At 38.8% G+C, this 17,651-nt stretch overlaps 2 protein-coding genes across 9 annotated transcripts in view; both read left to right on the top strand.

Moving 5' to 3' along the window:
* Positions 1-1,741: 1,741 nt before the first annotated feature.
* Positions 1,742-7,818, top strand: sh3bgrl3 (SH3 domain binding glutamate-rich protein like 3). The gene is made up of 3 exons (XM_065471298.1): positions 1,742-1,871; positions 3,969-4,136; positions 5,419-7,818. The coding sequence occupies exons 1-3, from the start codon at positions 1,827-1,829 to the stop codon at positions 5,482-5,484; spliced, it is 279 nt and encodes a 92-aa protein (XP_065327370.1). The 5' UTR covers positions 1,742-1,826; the 3' UTR covers positions 5,485-7,818.
* A 1,193-nt stretch (positions 7,819-9,011) lies between these two features.
* trappc9 (trafficking protein particle complex subunit 9) overlaps positions 9,012-17,651 on the top strand; it is a 248,090-nt gene continuing 239,450 nt past the window's right edge. For 4 of the 8 annotated variants that reach the window (XM_065471289.1, XM_065471290.1, XM_065471292.1 and 1 more), the window contains exons 1-5: positions 9,012-9,083; positions 12,120-12,712; positions 12,909-12,938; positions 17,071-17,216; positions 17,431-17,556. In XM_065471289.1, coding sequence (XP_065327361.1) covers positions 12,132-12,712; positions 12,909-12,938; positions 17,071-17,216; positions 17,431-17,556 — 883 coding nt within the window. In that variant the 5' untranslated portion in view covers positions 9,012-9,083; positions 12,120-12,131. The remainder of the gene's footprint in view (positions 9,084-12,119; positions 12,713-12,908; positions 12,939-17,070; positions 17,217-17,430; positions 17,557-17,651) is intronic. The other 4 variants (XM_065471291.1, XM_065471293.1, XM_065471294.1 and 1 more) reach the window with 1 other exon arrangement.

Below are 17,651 nucleotides of genomic sequence, written 5' to 3'. Positions count from 1 at the left end.
CCTGTCACAAGTAATGGATTCCATGTTGGAATAGGGTGACTGACAATGACTGGCTATGAAAAGTCTATGAAAAGTCTGTTTGGGAATGCATAATCGTTCCCCCACATAAGCTGGAAGAGGTGGCTGGGGAAAGAGAGATCTGAGTTCCTCTGCTTAGGCTGCTGCCCTCATGACCCAGACCTGGATAAGCAAAGGGATGGATGGTCTTTGCAAAATAAGTTTGTCCTTTTCTTCGTTTCTTCATGTCCAGCCTCAAAAAATTGTTATTCTGTTATTCAGTATAAGCCTTTTCCGTTTTACTTTGTCACCACTCTCTTGCCATGTCTCCCAGTACTCCTGCATACTTTCTTCATCTCCCTGACTATTCCACTTTTTCTTTGCTGACCTCTTCCTTTGAACACTTTGCTATATTTCCTTATTCCACTACCAGGTCTACCTGTCTGCTTTCCTTTGTCCAGAAAACACACTTTCTTGGATACACCTTCCTGGCAGCTTCCCTAACCCTGTCATTTGGTAACTCTTCCCTACCATGCAGAGCCTGTCTCAACTTCTTGCTGAACTCCACCCAACATTCTTCCTTCTTCTTCCTGCCTTCAGGTGCTGCTTCTTGATTTCTTGAGTCATGCAACAGAATAACAAGCAATGCTTCCTGGCTACATTTTCCTCCTCCTTTCCTAATCCTTTCAGATTCTGTATAAGATATAGCCTACCTTTGTGCACCTTGCTACACTCCTTTTTGTCACCCTTTGTCCTCCCTCCTTCTCGAAATGTGTGTTCACCACAACAATTTCCATCCTTTTTTTTCTCTTTTTTTCCCCAAAATCCAGTGCCATTCGACTCTCTTACTGCTTTTATCTGTATCCTCATGCTGGAAGCGAGTATTAAACTGCCTTTACTTTCTCTGGCAACTGATTGTTTGGAATTCTGCAAAAGGTGGATGAAATGTAAGAGAAAAATTAAGAAAGACAGGGTCTTTCTTCATCTCACTTTATTACAAAATTAATAAAGTGAGATGAAGAAGGGGAAAGGGTACAAGAAGGAGGTGTGTAAGACTGAGTGAGAGAAGGTAGCAGCCTGGAGTGAATTAAATATATAACCCTACCCTATATCATATAGGGTAGGGTTATATATTTAATACATATAGGCTATATGTAGGGCTGACAGGAGTTGATGCCTCACTCCACACTGAAACATGAATAAAGTCATGTACTGTCTCTTTAAACTATGCACAGCGGACCACAGGATAGAGGAAGAGTATAATCAAGTTTGCCCAAGTATAACAAACCATTTCCTGTCTACGTTCTCAACATTAAACATGTCAAAAGAGCTGTCAGTGATTGCCAGCGCAGACCTTAAGCAAATAATAATAATGTAACTAATAACAGTGTTTAGAAATATAATTAATCACTGATTAACCTACCTAACCATTTTTTCTCAGTCAAACAAGGGCCGTTGATGCCTTCAGACTGCTTTTTCTCTGATCAAACATTCAAAACCTCCATAATAATTGCTACTAGTTCTGTTTCTGTTACTATTGTATTCAGTCATGTCGCTGTTTCAAGAATGCTTCAATTAGTGATTTCAGAGTCCACATATACATTTTTCTGGTACTTTAAAGGCAAATACGTTATCATAAATCTGTCTTAAATGTGTTTCCCACTTTTTAAGTTACATATGACTTTGTTTTACTTGAAGTCGAAATGTCTTTTATTTTGAAAAGCGGACCTCGCCGGACGTCCTTCCAGGTTTAACAGCTACCTTGATATCAGCGGGAGAAAGCTACTTGCAAGCAGATACACAAAGGGAGACTGGAAGGATCTGCAGCTATGGGAATCAAACTGTACTACACCACTGTTACTGCCTCGAGGACGGTGAGTCAAGCAGCCATAATTGACAACATGTACTGTAATATTTATGCTTTTAGCTCCGGTGGCAGCAGCTAACAGTCCAACAGACACACCCAGCACCCTATCAGTAGTAAGCTTCCTCCTGACTAACAGTGCAGCGGGCCTATGCCTAACTCACTGCCCCTTTATTGCATTATTGAAACGTCAGAGTTATTAGTGTGAAAGCTCGATAATCATTAAAGTTATCATTGGGAATTAAATTTAAACTTAAACGACCCGTAAAGACAAAGCAGGTTGCCTTATTCCACCTAGCTTCCCTTGCCTTAGTGGGAGAAAGGTGTTTTTATGAAGCGGCTTAGCTAGCAGGTTTTTGCGTATAATTCTCCTTAAAGCGCTTACTTATTCTAATCAGTGACATTCTCATAGTGTTATTGTGGTGCATGAGGAGTGGTTCATTGTAGCGAACACAAGTATCCGTTTCCTGTACGGAGAGAAGCGCACCAAACTACATTTAAAAATCTGGCAGCTGCTTGTTCTCGCTAATTTAAACCATAACGCTAAGGCCTGATATAAACAGAGTGTATCTAATACGTCAGCATGAATCTGATTTACTAAACGGCACATGTTTCGAAGGAATTTGGATTTTTATAAGCGGCACACCCAATCCTTTATCTTCTTGTTCCAGTTATTCTAGATCGACAGTTAGCCAGTAGGGAATCGGTAATAAAATACAAATGTTCTTTAAATAAGAGCTGGCTGGTATTTCACATGTAAGCCGAAGTAACTAGTAGAAAGTCTAACGTTAATGCATCAAACCACTTTATGTTGTCATGTGTGTATTTGTTTATATGGTCAGTGCAGCAAATTCTTGGATTTTGTAATAGAGTTTGGTTCATAATTTTCCACAGAATATATAAAGAAGGACTAAATGGAACAAGGTGATGTCCAGACTATCTGCAGAAGTGTACAAACTGACATTGTAAACCTTTTTTTTAAACAATAATTTTGCAGGACTTTTTTTTTTTTTTGAAGTTAGCTTGTATAGTGGAGTGGGACAAACATCTGGTATCTATTAGCTGTGAGGAAATGCACAGTGAAAAGGTTGTAACAGGCGTTCATTTTTAACTCTTGCATGTGCAGCATTGCTTCTAGCTACCTTCATGGTGGCTGCGGTGTGCTACACCCGTCACTGTAGCATTTTTTTTAACCTAACTTATTTTAAAAAATGATGATGCAACATTGTAGTTATTTAATACTTGTCTATGTTTCACTGTTGCTTTTTTATATTAAGACTAATGCAATTCCTCAAAACATCTTATTATAATTTCACTGCAATGGCATAAGTGTACAAAACATTTCTAGAATCACCTCAGTAGCTCAGACCTACATTATTATGTCAATGTTTCCAGTCAGCTGCAGCACACATGAAACTTCTCATAATTCAGAGGTGCTTCCTAAAATTTTATGGAACAAATACGAGCAATTCCCCTTTTTTTTAGTTTAAGGAAATGAGACTGGGCTGTCTGTGTGTTGCCAGTTAGTGCTGTTTTTAGGTGTGGTCACACACACACACACACACACACACACACACACACACACACACACACACACTTCCTGAGTCACCCACAAGATAGCAGACTGTCTACTACATCTATTAATCATCACATTTGTGTAACATATGCAACATAAAGCTGCAGCTTTTTACTGGCAGAGCATCAAAAATGACTTAAATCATATTCTTTTCTATTACAGTGTTGTTCCTGTAAAAAAAAAAAAAAAAAAAAAAAAGAAAAAAGGGGTCTTGTTTTTTTTTCCCCCTTAGGGAAAATAGTATTACTAGGTGTATTTGAACAGTCCTGCAGAGAAGCCTGCATCTGCCTCTTGTTTTATCACACACTGACTAAAACACTTATCAGCTTGACAGCTATCATGATTTTGCTCTGCTAAGCTCTTAGAAATGTAGTGAGTGAACAGCAGATTGGACACTGTGGTGTCACATGTCACCGTCTGCAAATTAAACACAGATAAATGAGTTGTCTGCTTCCTGTTAATTGTATTTGGCTTGATTAAGATCCTAAAACCCTTGTTTTGGCCTTTTTGGGGGGCTTTTTTTAATGCTAGGTGAAGTCTCAACAGGCAGAAGTGATACGAATCCTTGAAAGCAAAAGCATCCAGTACGAGCTCATCGACATCTCTGTGGGCGGGGAGCTCCGTGATGAAATGAGGAGCAAAGTGGGCGACCCGACGGCAGTCCCTCCCCAGCTTTTCAACGAACACCAGTACTGTGGGGTAAGGAAAACACACACACACACACACACACACACACAGCCTCTTTGCTTATTCATACAGTGAAGTGCTGCTGCTGTCAACACAGTAATTGTTTGACACAAGTTAAAAATGTGAAACCACGTTTTTGAAACTGAAATCTCAAATCTACTCCAGCATCCTGACACTTCACTCTCAAAGCCCTGTAAGCTGCCTGTAACAACTGAACATGTGTGAACACTTTTCAAAGTAAACTCCACCTGCAGGATGATTTAATCACGCGGTTGTTAAATGCATGTGTCCCTCAAATTTTCAGTATATCAGTAATCAATATATCATTAAATAGTTAACGCATGTGTCACTAGTTAGTTAGCCGTCGCTGTCAAATTGCTAAATGCCTTCAAGGAGGTTTGTTGAAGAGCATTTTTTGGGTTTTATTTTATTTTTCTCTCTTGAAAATTTGATATCAAAATTCCACAGTCACTGCGTCTCTACTAAGTTGTGTCAGTATTAAACTGGTTAATCATTATACACCAAGGATATGTGTGTGCAAAACTGAATTAGCATAAAAAGATGCCTGCGTTGGTGCTGCAGCAGTGGTTTAAAAATCTCTGTATTTCTATTTGAGCTTTTTCTTGGTTACATTCAGAATCTGATGTTGCCTCTGTGCTGGCAGCAGCTCCCACTCTCTGCAAAAGGACCTGCAAACTCAGTCACCTTTAATGGCCATGTTAGGGGGAAGTTTGATTTTCAAAACTTCAGCAGAAAGCCCTCATTAATTCTCAACATAACGTAAATGGATCCAAAAATAACTATAGAGGATAAAAAAAGGATCACGGTGGAGACGATACAAGAACTCTGTTACTTAATAACACGTGATAAACGATGCATTTAAAATATAAAAACCTTTGAATACATTTCAACAAATAGTCTTGTGTTCTGACGTTCATTGTCATCCTCACAAATATCACATTAGGATGCAGGCGTACAGACACACACTCACATATTCTCACCAATAACGCAACGCTGAACTCACTGAAACAGTTGTTTTCCTTAACGGTGGTCAAGTTGTACAAAGTGAACAATACATTTACACGAGGCTCATGTGGGGCAGGTGTCGGTATGAACGTCGTATCTTTGAAATATTGAATGAGGCTTTTATTATGGAAACTAGTATTCAAATGTCAGTGACAGCTCTGCTTTTGATTTATCAGAGTGCTGCGTTACTTCCAGCAGTTGTGGGATTGTGCTGCTGCTGGTTTGTTGTTCTGTGTACTTATTAACACTGTTGGCATTTTCTCGACAGAACTATGAAATGTTTTCCGAGGCAGTGGAAGCGGATACAGTGGAACAGTTTCTGAAGCTGGCGTGAGGACGACGGAGTACCTTAACCCCATTTCCCCACCCGCCCTGTGTCCTATCAGAGTCCTGTTGTCCAGTCTCTCTGTCTCTCTCTCTCTCACTCTGCACCACTAGCAGTGACCACCCACTTTCAATGCCATAATGAAAAATGCCAAATATCATGAATACTACTAATCAGCAAAGACACATTCCCCGTAATGCACCATTACGCTTGAAATCACTCTTACTCTCTTTTTATGTCCTTTTTTCTCTCCATTTGATTCCTCTCAGATCTTATTTTCTCCATCTGACAGGCTAGTGTTAGTGCTCCTGGTCCATTAGGAATCAATGGGCTGTCTGAATATGCGGTAATTAGGTCGACTAATCTTGGCCGTGGCCAACTGATCGCCGGAGATTAAACTAATCCACTGGATGACAACATTTAACCCAGAATCTTCCTGATCTGGCAGGCAGACCAAGCACACCATCATCCATCAGTCTTAACTACTTTTTGGCGTCTTATTCTGTAGCCTTCAGGTTCCCATGTTGCACATTACAGCACACTGTTTGCACTTCATGTGGATGCAAATGTACACCTAAGTAGCAAGGACTGTGAAGTCCCTAAATCCAATTAATTCAGAATTAGAGCAGCTAAAAGACAGATTTTAGGTGAAGCTGGTTTTTGAGAATTTTGGTCCATTGGTCTCCTTATGTAGGATGGGAGCTGACCTACTTAAAGGAACGGTGCCACCAGAAATCAAGTGCGTGTTCTTCACAATATTACAAATAACAGCTAAAAATAATTAGCTTGTGTGCAGTGCGTTAAAGCTACCGTCAAGTTTTCTGTACCCAAAAATACATCGTTCTGTAAGTCTAATGCAACGACTTATACAAAGACAACTATTGATAACGTTTTAAATGGTCCATTGTTTACATACATGTTTGCTAGCTTGTAGGCTTGTTTTTATCTGTCTGCACATGGCACTCTACTGCCACTAATGTCTGTTGGCAGGATTGTGTATGACAGTGTCCATCAGCACAGTGTAAACCAAAGGCAGTAGAATTGGTGGACAAAGCTGCTGTGGTTTGTGAAAGTCTCTTATGAAGCCTCGAGATGAGTGTGCTCATGGCTTTACTGCAGTATTATTCCATAGAATTACATTTTACTTCCCTAAACCAAGAAAAATAAAACACTGTGGGACACCATCAAGGTAAACCTGCACACTGCATTAAAAAAGCAATGTCTTTGGATTCTGGTCAAAAAACAATTAAAAAAACATTTGATTCTTAACTGAATCACACCAAAGTATTACATATATATTTATGATTTATCTCCAATGGGCCAAACTTACTAAAAACTGGTTTACTCCTTAAAAAAAAAGTCAGCGGTCATACATTTCAGTAAGCAGCTGCTTACGTTTTGCATCCAATAGAGTGGGATGAACAGATTTCTTTATGTTGCATTTGGTGCCAATTTATACCTGTAATACACTTTAGCTGGTGGATGCTCACTGCAGTGTTAGCACTTACCTGCCATCTTCTACATTTTTCCGTAGTGTTCCTGTTGAACTTGAAAGCTTCATTTCTGGCACTGATGGCTGCTCTGTGTTCATAAACACAGAGCAGAAAGATGCAAAAGAAATTAGAAGAGAGTTAAAAAACAAACAAACAAAAGATCTGAGTGATCTGGCTTTCAACCGCGTATCTTCTCATTCCACCGTCTATTTCATCTTACAGTTTCATCTGAATAACCTGGCATGAAGATGCAGTAATGTGACTATGCACTGAAGCCCTGCCTCATTCTGAACACAGCTGTAAAGGTGCAAGCAGATGTGTTTGTACCGACCTGAATTAGTCTTACCAGCCTTAGGGAACACTCACCACATGGGAAAAATGAAGGCTTCACTTATCTGTGCTTTTTATGCATTCATGTTATTCCGCTAATTATCATTAGTTTACTTATATTGATCATTCCATTTCTTTTTTTTTTTCTTTTTCCTGTTTAACTGAGAACAGCCCAGTGTCCCTGTCTCACTCATAGCACCCGTCAGTCCCCCTCGCTGTCATACTCGTATTGTTACGGTTTGGGATCACCGGCGATGACGGCCTTCACACACAATGTTTGTGCACTGTTTTGTAAGTTGATGGTTGTGGATGTTTGCCTGTTATTGATGTATAATCACTATGAATCATGGTTCAGACATTCCACGTCTCTCTCTCTCTGAGCTCCTGCTTTGCTTTTGGACCAATTCCCCTTGGCCAAAAAAAAGAAGAAAATAGGGAATAAAATGCTGTTGTCTTCCAAGAAGATTGTGAAAAGTGATTTATGGGTTAAAAAAATAAATGAATAAAATGGAGTTGAATCTACCTGTCTGGACTATTCTTATACACATCCCTATACGTGTTCTCTGTTTGAATGAGAAATTTGACAGTGATGTGGAAGAAGGTCATTTTAATTTGCAGATCAGTGCTTTATTAATTTTTAGGCATCTTCCATTCATGACACTCTTAGTTTCTTATTCCCAGTTTAAATGCATAACCAGCTGCATTTGGGTAATTCTGAAAGGAATGGACAACACATAAGAAAGGTGAAGAGTGCAGACAGAGCTAAGACAAGTGACAGGGATGAATAAGAAGGTTTGCAAGACTGTGACCTGCTATGATTTATGGTTTGGAGAGAACCTAAGAGGAGTAAAGCTAAAATGCTTTGGACATGTGCAGAAGAAGGAATAAGGATATAGCTGGCAGGAGGGAAAGACAGGAAGACAGGAAAGGTCTATGGACAGATAGGGTGAGACTAGAGGCAACTCCTAAAGGGAGGAGAAGAGGAAGAAGGAGAAATTGGTAACATTAAAATGCACATTTAAGTTGGTATGTAGTATGATGTTGCTTGAGTGCAATGGCTCATTTGCCAAAAGGCTAAAGAACTGATTGAAGACTTTACGAGGACCAGGAAACTTATGACCCCTCTTTCAATCCAGGGGCTCGATGTGGACATTCTGGAGGATTATAAATACCCCAGAGTTCACGCTTCTAATAAAATGCACTGGGTTAAAAACGCCACTGCCCTCTACAGGAAGGGCCAGAGTCGTTTCTATTTTCTGAGGCGGCTGAGGTCTTTCAACATCTATCAGACAATGATCAGGATTTTTTATGAGTTTGTTGTGGCCAGTGCCATCCTCTATGCTGTTGCATGCTGGGGCAGCAGGTTGAGGGTCGCGGATGTCAACAGACTCAATAAACTGACCCACAAGGTCACACGGTAAAGTGCTAGCATGGCATGAACATTATCCATATTGGCAGTGGGAGTGGTTTTTAATTGTAAAAATTCAGAGTATAATTTCTTCATATCTTCATTGCGGCTCACATTTCTGTATTGTTCAACTTCTCAAAATCTGAAACTTGAAAACTAGTTAGTTTATTGTAAACTATCACGTTACAGTAAGCTAGCAAAAGTGGCAAAAGATCTACTGTATAAAAATAATCATTGAATGAACTGATTTTCGTATTTCCTAGAACAGCTAGAGAGTTTATTTTGAAAATCGATACCGGAAGTTTCGCTGTTAATTTGTTGTCGCTAAGTACTGAGCCAAAGAAGGAAGCTCAAACATTTGACAGGTAGCTGCTAAGGTAACGTGAATATTCGTTATTTGAAATGTATTAATGGCACTTCTGTAAAAGAAGATTAATTTGACTAAGGTTATATGCGCATTACTCAGTGCTGTTTTTGTATGACCGTTGTAAGCAACACATTCATAGATTAGCTAGCTAAGCTAAGCTAGCTGAAAGCAGTGTGTTGACAGAATGTAGTTGAACGGGAGCCACAAACTTATAGAGACATATTAGCTTATGAAAAGCTCATTAAACCGGGACTTCTGTTTTATCGGATACCTTGTTTTCCTCACTCTTTTCCTGCTAATTGTGTCAGCTGACACATGTTAGCTCCAACTGCTTCTTGTTTGTTTCTATCACAGGTGTTAGCGGGTGTTAATATTGCTTTTCGGCAGATGTGCATCCTTATTGTCATCGTTTCGTGCTATGGATGAGTCGCTTTACACAGCAGAGACACTAAGCAGGACTTTATCATTTAAACTCAGCAGATTTGTGTTGTTCTCCTAACCCTTGATAAAACGGCTTTCATGAGAAACTTCTCAAAAACCTGCTCACGATCTATATGAGACTATCTATTAATAAACTGCATAGATTTGTATTACAGTTTAATTAATAAAAGACATCCTTTAGTTTGTCACTTTAAGAGGTATGGCTGTCTATTTTTTTTGTAACTAGATATTTTTACTGTCAGAAATCCAATTACAAAACCAAAACAAAACACCACACACTTTTCTTCAACTGCAGATATATACGTATAGGTTCATAGTTTGTTGGACAAGGACACATTTTTGGAAGTTGCTGTCGAACTATGGCCTTCCTAAGTCTAAGTGCTTGTTGTAAACTCTCTCTGTTTCCATTCATGAAAACAGATACCCACTCCAGATCGTTCTTGACTTGTTTAGATCGTCTGAATTTGTTTTTCTTAACTATGGAAATATTTCTGTCATCATCTGCAATATAGACAATTGGCTATTTTATTTATATAGCAAACTTCATTATACATAAACTCAATTTACAATTTACTACACATGCACGGCTATTGAGTGCAAGTTTTTGTGAACAGAACAGTTTTGAGTATTTTTAAATGTTTGCACACATGTAATTGATCTCAGGTCAGCAGGCAGCTTGTCCCAAAGAAGAGGACCACAGTAACTGGAGGCTAAAACAACTGAGAGCTTTGTGAACTTTTGAACTTAACAAGTTTATAAAGGATTTTAAAGGTAATTTTAGAGCTGGGCGATATAAGATTTTTTCATATCACGATATGTTTTTTCATTTCAGGCGATAACGATATATATCACGATATAAGCCAAATAACTATATTTGTAAGATTTAAATGTGCCGTTGCTCACAAGTAAAATGTGAAATAATCTGCAGCTTGTTTTGATTTAAATATTTATTTCCCATAACAAGTTCAACAGGGTAGATGTACTTAAGGAACATGAGACTTCAGTTTCAGATAAATAAAGGCAAATATTGCAAACTACACAAAAGGCAGCCGCTAAAGCATTTAAGTTTCAAAATAGAACAAACAAAACAAACTACTAAATTGTCAATTCCACTTAGAAACAAAATATTAATTCTAAAAATAAATCTTAGTTTGTTTTACAGAAGAACAGACAAAATTGGCTAACTTTTGTCAATATCAAATAAACTGAGAACTAAAAGGAAATTCTCAATCTCTCCTTGTTGTATAGCTTAGCTTTTCAAGCAGTTTTAACAGTTACTTTAGTCTGACAAAAGCCGAATGACGAATTAGCGCTTTCAGTCAGAGATTGAGCATGCACCGGTTTATTGTATTTCCAGACTTGCTTTCGGCACAATTTACAGTGCGCGCTACTCTGTTTTTTGTCAGACTTGAAATAACCGAAATACCTTCGCACTACGGAACGTCTATGGCCCTTCCGTTCGACAATCTCTCCGGCATTGGAACCATCATCGGTTTTTTCTTCGGTAACCTTCGCTCACGCTCTCGGTTGATTTTTCTCTAGTCGGCAAACTCATTTCCTTCATTATCTGGGCAGCCCGGCTGCAAAAACAAATACACATGTGCGCCTTGGCACTTGTGCTGTACGTAACAAGTCACGTGACATGACGCTGCGGCTGTGATTGGTTCGGCTCTGCGCTACTTAATTTGGATTGGCTTTTCTTTTTTTTTTAAGAGGACAAGCGAGATGAGGCCTATCGCAATAGTTTAATTTTTCTATCGAGAAAAAGTTATTTCGCAATACATATTGTTATCGTTCTATCGCCCAGCTCTAGGTAATTTTATGTTGCACTTAAAGCCAATGAATCTTTTAGTTGTCTTTTGGTGTCTTTTAGACTTTTAGTGTTGCTTTGCTGGCTTAGCAACACTGGTTTCTTCTTTTAAGAACTGCTGTGCCAGTTTGTGGTACAAAAACCTTTTGCTGTATCTTGATAGTTTTATTTTATTATTTCAGCATGAAGGAGAACTGTGAAACATACTCCATTTTTACTTGTTCTTCCAAACTTTGTGTCACACCTTGAATAATACCCACCTGGTTTCTTGTTGCTGTGTGTGGAGCAGCCCTGTCCATGTCTCTCTCAAGCTCTCTTTTTTCTTCTTAACATAAAAAAACTTCCAGCAGCAGCTTCTGTCTTCATCACAAACTGTTTTGTGGCATCTCTGCTCTTTTTTCCCTCATCTTCTTTAATGTAGCGACAAACCCCCTCCCATCTTTTTTGCTAGCATTTCCCAAATTGCTGTTCAGTATTGTAATATTGGAAATGTGCAGTTATTAGTGATAGAACCAGTTAATGTTTCAGTTTATTTTGTGTGTGTCGTGATGTTTTGCACTTAATTGTGGAATTTTAATTGTTGTCTCATGTTCACTGTTGTGTAACATGATCCGAACCACGAGTCAGAGTGGTGCACAGTTAATACAGAAAATACTGCACTGGAAACATGCCTCCACTTTGGTAGAGGATTGATAGCTGCAGAGTGCATGAAATCCTTTGAATGGTCATTGTTGCCACTGTAAATTGAATTAAGATCATCTCTTTTAAATGCTTTTGTTTTTCGGTCTTATGCAGTCACATGTAAAGATGAGCGTCCCAGACTACATGCAGTGTGCTGAGGACCACCAGACAGTACTTGTGGTGGTCCAGCCGGTTGGCATCGTTCCCGAGGATCAGTTCTTCAAGATCTACAAGCGCATTGCCAGCGTGAGCCAGGTGAACATCAGGGACTCCCAGCGCATCCTCATTCGCTACCGCCACCACTACCTGCCTGAAAACAACGAGTGGGGTGACTTCCAGACACACCGCAAAGTGGTGGGCCTCATCTCCATCACCACATGTGCCACGTCCAAGGAGTGGCCCCAGACGGCCGAGCGCTTCCACGGCCAGAAGGAGGTGTACAGCTCCACGCTGTACGACTCGCGGTTACTGGTATTTGGGCTGAGTGGGGAAATTACAGAGCAGCAGCGCACGGACGTGGCCTTCTATCCCAGCTTTGAAGAGTGCTCTGATGTGGAGAAGAGAGTGGAGGACTTTGTGGAGTCCATATATATTGTCCTGGAGTCCAAGCGGCTTGACCGCGCCACAGATAAATCCGGTGACAAGATCCCCCTGCTCTGCGTGCCCTTTGAGAAGAAGGACTTTGTGGGTTTAGACACGGACAGCAGGTGAGTCGTTCTGTCATCGCAGTCACATTATTTTACAGGTCGGTGGTGTTGTCTGTGTCAGGTTGCTTCTAACGTGTCAGCCTCACCTGGTCAGAAATTCTCCTGTCAAAAATCTGTCTTTTGATTTTTGCTGTGTTCATGTTTGTTTGTTTACCTTGCTTTATTTGTCTTTCTTCTTTTTTTTTCTTTCATACTGTCCTGTGAGTTTATTATTGGGTGCAAAAAGGTGAGACATTAGACTCATTAGTTAATCCACATCTATCCCATCAGCTTTAGCTTTGCCCTAAAGAACACTGCTGCTGTTCATTTGATGATGACTCCAAACCAAACTCATCACTCCTCCACATTGTTCAGTCTATGAACCAACTGGGTGGAAATGGCTTAGGTGACATTATTGGCTTTGAAAACCTGAATCAGAATTAAAGTAAGAGCACTTTGAATAAATAGTCTTTAAATGCAAGATAGTTCCTTCTTCCACCGGGGGAAAAAAAAAAAGAATCCTGAATTACATACTGTGAAAGGCAGTCTAGGCTCAGTACACCCCACAAAGTGGTATTTCTTTAGCACTGTACAGAAGTACTAATTAGCAGCACAACATTTTTGTTAATTTCACCAGTTACACACAGATTAATTCTACTTTCACAGTTGATTCTAAGAGAAGTTAAATAACCATGTTTCTAAGTATTTTTCCCATTTACAAGAAATCCTAATTACTCCCATTATACCTGTCCTCCTGGCTCTGTGTGTAAACGAAATGAAGGGCATTTTCCATCCTTTTCTTCTAATGAGTTACTGTTATTGATGACACACTACCTAATTCAAAGTATGACTTTAGTGCCAAGCAGCAGCAATGTTGCAGTGGAAGATTTGTGACACATGAGAAGTCAAATTTAAGCACAAAAGTAACCTAGGTGGTGTTTTTCCTAGGAAATGTTAAAAGTAGAACCATAGATGGTATAAAAAGTGTACATAGCTGTTGTGACATCTCCAGGTGGTTTGCAATCTGTTATTTTGAAGCCTCCAGGTGAGCATTTCCACCAATTCCATGTTGCTTTAAAAAAGCTTGAATATTACAAGAAAAGCTGTTTACTTTTTTCCAAAAATCCTTTTTTTGGTTTTGGTTGGAACCAGGGTACTTCACTGATAATGAATTACACCACTTAGTGTACAGGCAGTACTCTAGACATTACAAGTTAGAGCTCTTTGTTTAATGTGTTTAAGCCTGAAGTCTGGAGAGTAGCTAGTTCAAGTTCATTGATAATGTTGAAACACAGGCATAGGTTGATTTAATACGTTTTACAAATATGTCTCAAGCCCAAAATATAAATATATCTAATGCAGTCCAGTTGCTCATACAAACTTCTGATGGTGGACACAGATGTTATTAAAACTATTTATTTATCAGTGAGATCATTTTTTGTTTTTAGGCTTTGTTAAATAAGAATGTTTTTTGCAATCAGCCATCTTCATACCTGCAAATGGGATGGGCAAAGCATTAAAAACAAGCATAGGGTTCAGACTATTGAAGTCTGAATTCATGGGTCATGGATTGCACTAGACTGTACAAGTTTAACCAATAGGGTAGCAACAGTGTTTATTTATCCATGAAATTCATAGATATAAAATCAATAATGAATGAAACTAAATGAGGAAAAAAAAGTCCTTGTTGTGTTGACGTAATGAAACATAGATGAGACTTTATTTCCAAGACCTGTGTAGTTTGGTCCTAATTACAGTGAAAATGGCAAAACCTTTTTAACAAAAGATCCAATTAAAACCTATTAAATTTAAGAGTATTAAAATTCATAATGGGAAACTATTTCAATTGTACTTTGACACATCCTTCAATTATGTTGCTGATTTTGGCCTCATTAAAAGACTCTCAAAGTTACATTTACAATTATTTCAAAGTGTACTGATTAATGCCCTTTTCTTGTAATTATGATGAAGTACAGAATTCTTTCTGGTGAAACGTTTGGAAATGTTTCAGAAATGGCAGAATGATACCTGCTGATCAAAACCAAGCTTGTAGTATGTGTTGTCTCAAAGTTTATACAATGTGCTTGTATTTATAGATGAATTGAATGATCACTCACCTTAAGATTGTTTCATCATTTGCAACTGTATCTCTGTACATTGTGCAAAATTAATGAAAGCACTGGCTGCTATCAGCATCTTAAGAGAGTCACTCAGCACAGTCTTAAAAACAGTATTTTCTTGTGATGCAAAAACAAATGAACTAATCCAGGATCATCCATGTTTACTGCTATCAGTATAGCAGCAAACTGAATGATATTTTATGTCAGAAGCTGGAGTGTCTCATCAGTTTCATGATGTTTAAAAACAAGTGATAAAGAGGTGTGTAAGAACAATCTACCATTACCATATCCTACATGATTAAATATATTGTTACTTTATATTATTATAAAAAGTAATGGTAATATACAGTAGTATTAGTAAGTATAACTGATGATCAGATTTAGTTGATAAGCAAATATTGGAACATACTGGAACATGGCAAGCGTGTCACACTGAACTGATACTAAAGTCAAATCTGCTTGTGATCCACAAATAGATTTACCTCTGCCTGTTCTCTTTCTCCCAGGATGTCTGTACCACAAACTCCCTTTTATTGCTTCTGGGAGGGTATGTCAGACACAGCAAGGAGCTGAGAAAATAAACTAGAAACATGGAGCATTTTTTTTTCTTTTTCTTTTTTGTCAGTTTGGTAAAATTTGTCAACATAACCCGACTGATGGGATTTTGGTGCATTTGCTTACTGAGATTTGGAATGTCTACATGTGTGTGAGTGAACTGCCTTCACAAAAGTGCTGTTTTTATTGTAATACCTCTTGTAGACATCTGAAACCTATGCCGTGCCAAGATAAAAAACAACAAGAAAGAACTTCATATTGTAATGATTACAAAGGCGAAAACTAACAAAAACTAAACTAATATGAAACATTAATCCAAAAATCTAAACTGAAACAGGCAAACCCACCTTGCAATCTAACTGAATAGAAGGCAAAAACTCAAATTTAATATATAAATAAAAACAAATGAAAAACATTAAAGTCTATTTCTTTATTGGTATTTAGTGCTTGTACTTTTTGGGTTTTATAAATGCCTTTTTAGATGGTAAATACCAGGGTAGTAATTTTATGTTAATATTGTACATTTCCGTGTGAGTGTGTATGTGTGAAAACCATTAGCTGAATATTGGTTATGGCTGGTATCAGCAGTATTGACCTGTGTCCCTGTATCTGCAAATACTATGACATTTTTAACTATGATTTTTAACTATTGTTTACGTCATAAGTGATAATATGTATTATAAACAAGATTTCTTTGTTTCTCAGGCTTAAAATCTGAAATAAATGGGTACAAAATATAAAAATATTGTACCAAATAGTTATTTTAAATCTTTGTCATTTTAGAAAAAGGTGCTTTTAATACTGAAACATGAAGACACTGATGAAGGAGGAGCTGATAGTTTGGTCTCCTAAGCATTACATGTCATTGCTGCTGAAGTTCATTCCAGCTTTAGAGAGCATTTGGGAATAAGAAGGTGCTGTTTTGTGATCTGTCTGGCTGAATGGCACAGATCAGATCTCATCTCTTTATTCATGAGATCATGTGCTACATTCCAGCCTGGCACAGCAGCTCCTTAGACACGAATCAGATGAAAGTTTCCATAACTGCAGATCTAGTTTGATATATTTTTTTTTTCTTACTAAGCAGTCTAGTTTCCTACCAGAAATAATTATCAGAGAGAAAACTGTTCACAAGCAGCCTGCTGAGCATTTGTATGAATATTTAAACTGCCCAAATGTGTGACACAGTTCTCCCAGAATAGCTGTTCCTGTAGATTTTTATATCCCTGCTTCTAGATGACACTGCTAAGAGAATTCTGCCCATGAATTCACTTCACCCTGAGCCCTTGATCACCTGCTGATCCCTTATATTGTTTTCATACGACCTCCTGTTTTTCAGACATCTCAAATGTCTTGCACAAGGCAGCTAAGTTCCCTGTGTGTCCTGGTAAAGTTGTTACCTCCTGTGTGTTCTTGTGCAAGGCTAAAGGCCAAGGGGTGGTAGGACAGCTCATACTCTGTCCTTGTCTTGTTGCTCTCTTTTGTTTTTGCTCTCCCTCCTAATATATCCTCATTGTAGAAGACTCCCCACCCCCTGCTGACATAGGAAATTACAACAGCATAAGTCAGTTGTTTTTTGTATTCAAACAAATCAATTGCCAAAAATTGAAACATTTATTCCAGATTGAATTGACACACTTGATCCACCCTGCTGTTGTCTGAAGACGTTTTTTTCTCTTCCTCTTTCTACTCGTTTCCCCTCAGGCATTATAAGAAACGATGCCAGGGACGGATGAGGAAGCACGTTGGGGACTTGTGTCTCCAGGCAGGCATGCTGCAGGACGCGCTGGTCCACTACCACATGGCTGTGGAGCTGCTCAGGGGAGTTAATGACTTCCTCTGGCTAGGTGGTAAGTTTGGGAGGAAGCAGACTTAATACTACAGTTGTTGATAAGAGTAAATACGATGGCCTTTGCTCACCTTACATGCAGTGAGTGCGCAGTAATTCAGGCAGATCTCAAAACTTTGAAGGAAATGATCATTAGTGCAAACTAATCTGAGTGATCTTCAGATGTTTTGAATAAGAAAACAGGAGTGATAGAGTGCTGTGTTTTTTGTCTGCAGCTGCACTGGAGGGTTTATGCTCAGCCTCTGTCATATTCCACTACCCTGGAGGCACAGCGGGGAAGATGATGGGGCGCAAACAGAGTATCTCCCAGCCACTAGATGCAGGGAAACGTCACAGAGCAGGTGAGCACATCGCTCTGTAACTGTGCTGTCAAGCAGTGGCCTTGATGACTGTTTTCTATGTGTGAGTTGTAACTGAGAATATCTCTACTGATCGG

The sequence above is a fragment of the Pelmatolapia mariae genome, linkage group LG22 (assembly GCF_036321145.2).
Source record: "Pelmatolapia mariae isolate MD_Pm_ZW linkage group LG22, Pm_UMD_F_2, whole genome shotgun sequence".
NCBI classification, from domain to species: domain Eukaryota; kingdom Metazoa; phylum Chordata; class Actinopteri; order Cichliformes; family Cichlidae; genus Pelmatolapia; species Pelmatolapia mariae.
The sequence above is the reverse complement of the archived record's forward strand: the minus strand, read 5'-3'. Positions and strand labels throughout refer to the sequence as shown.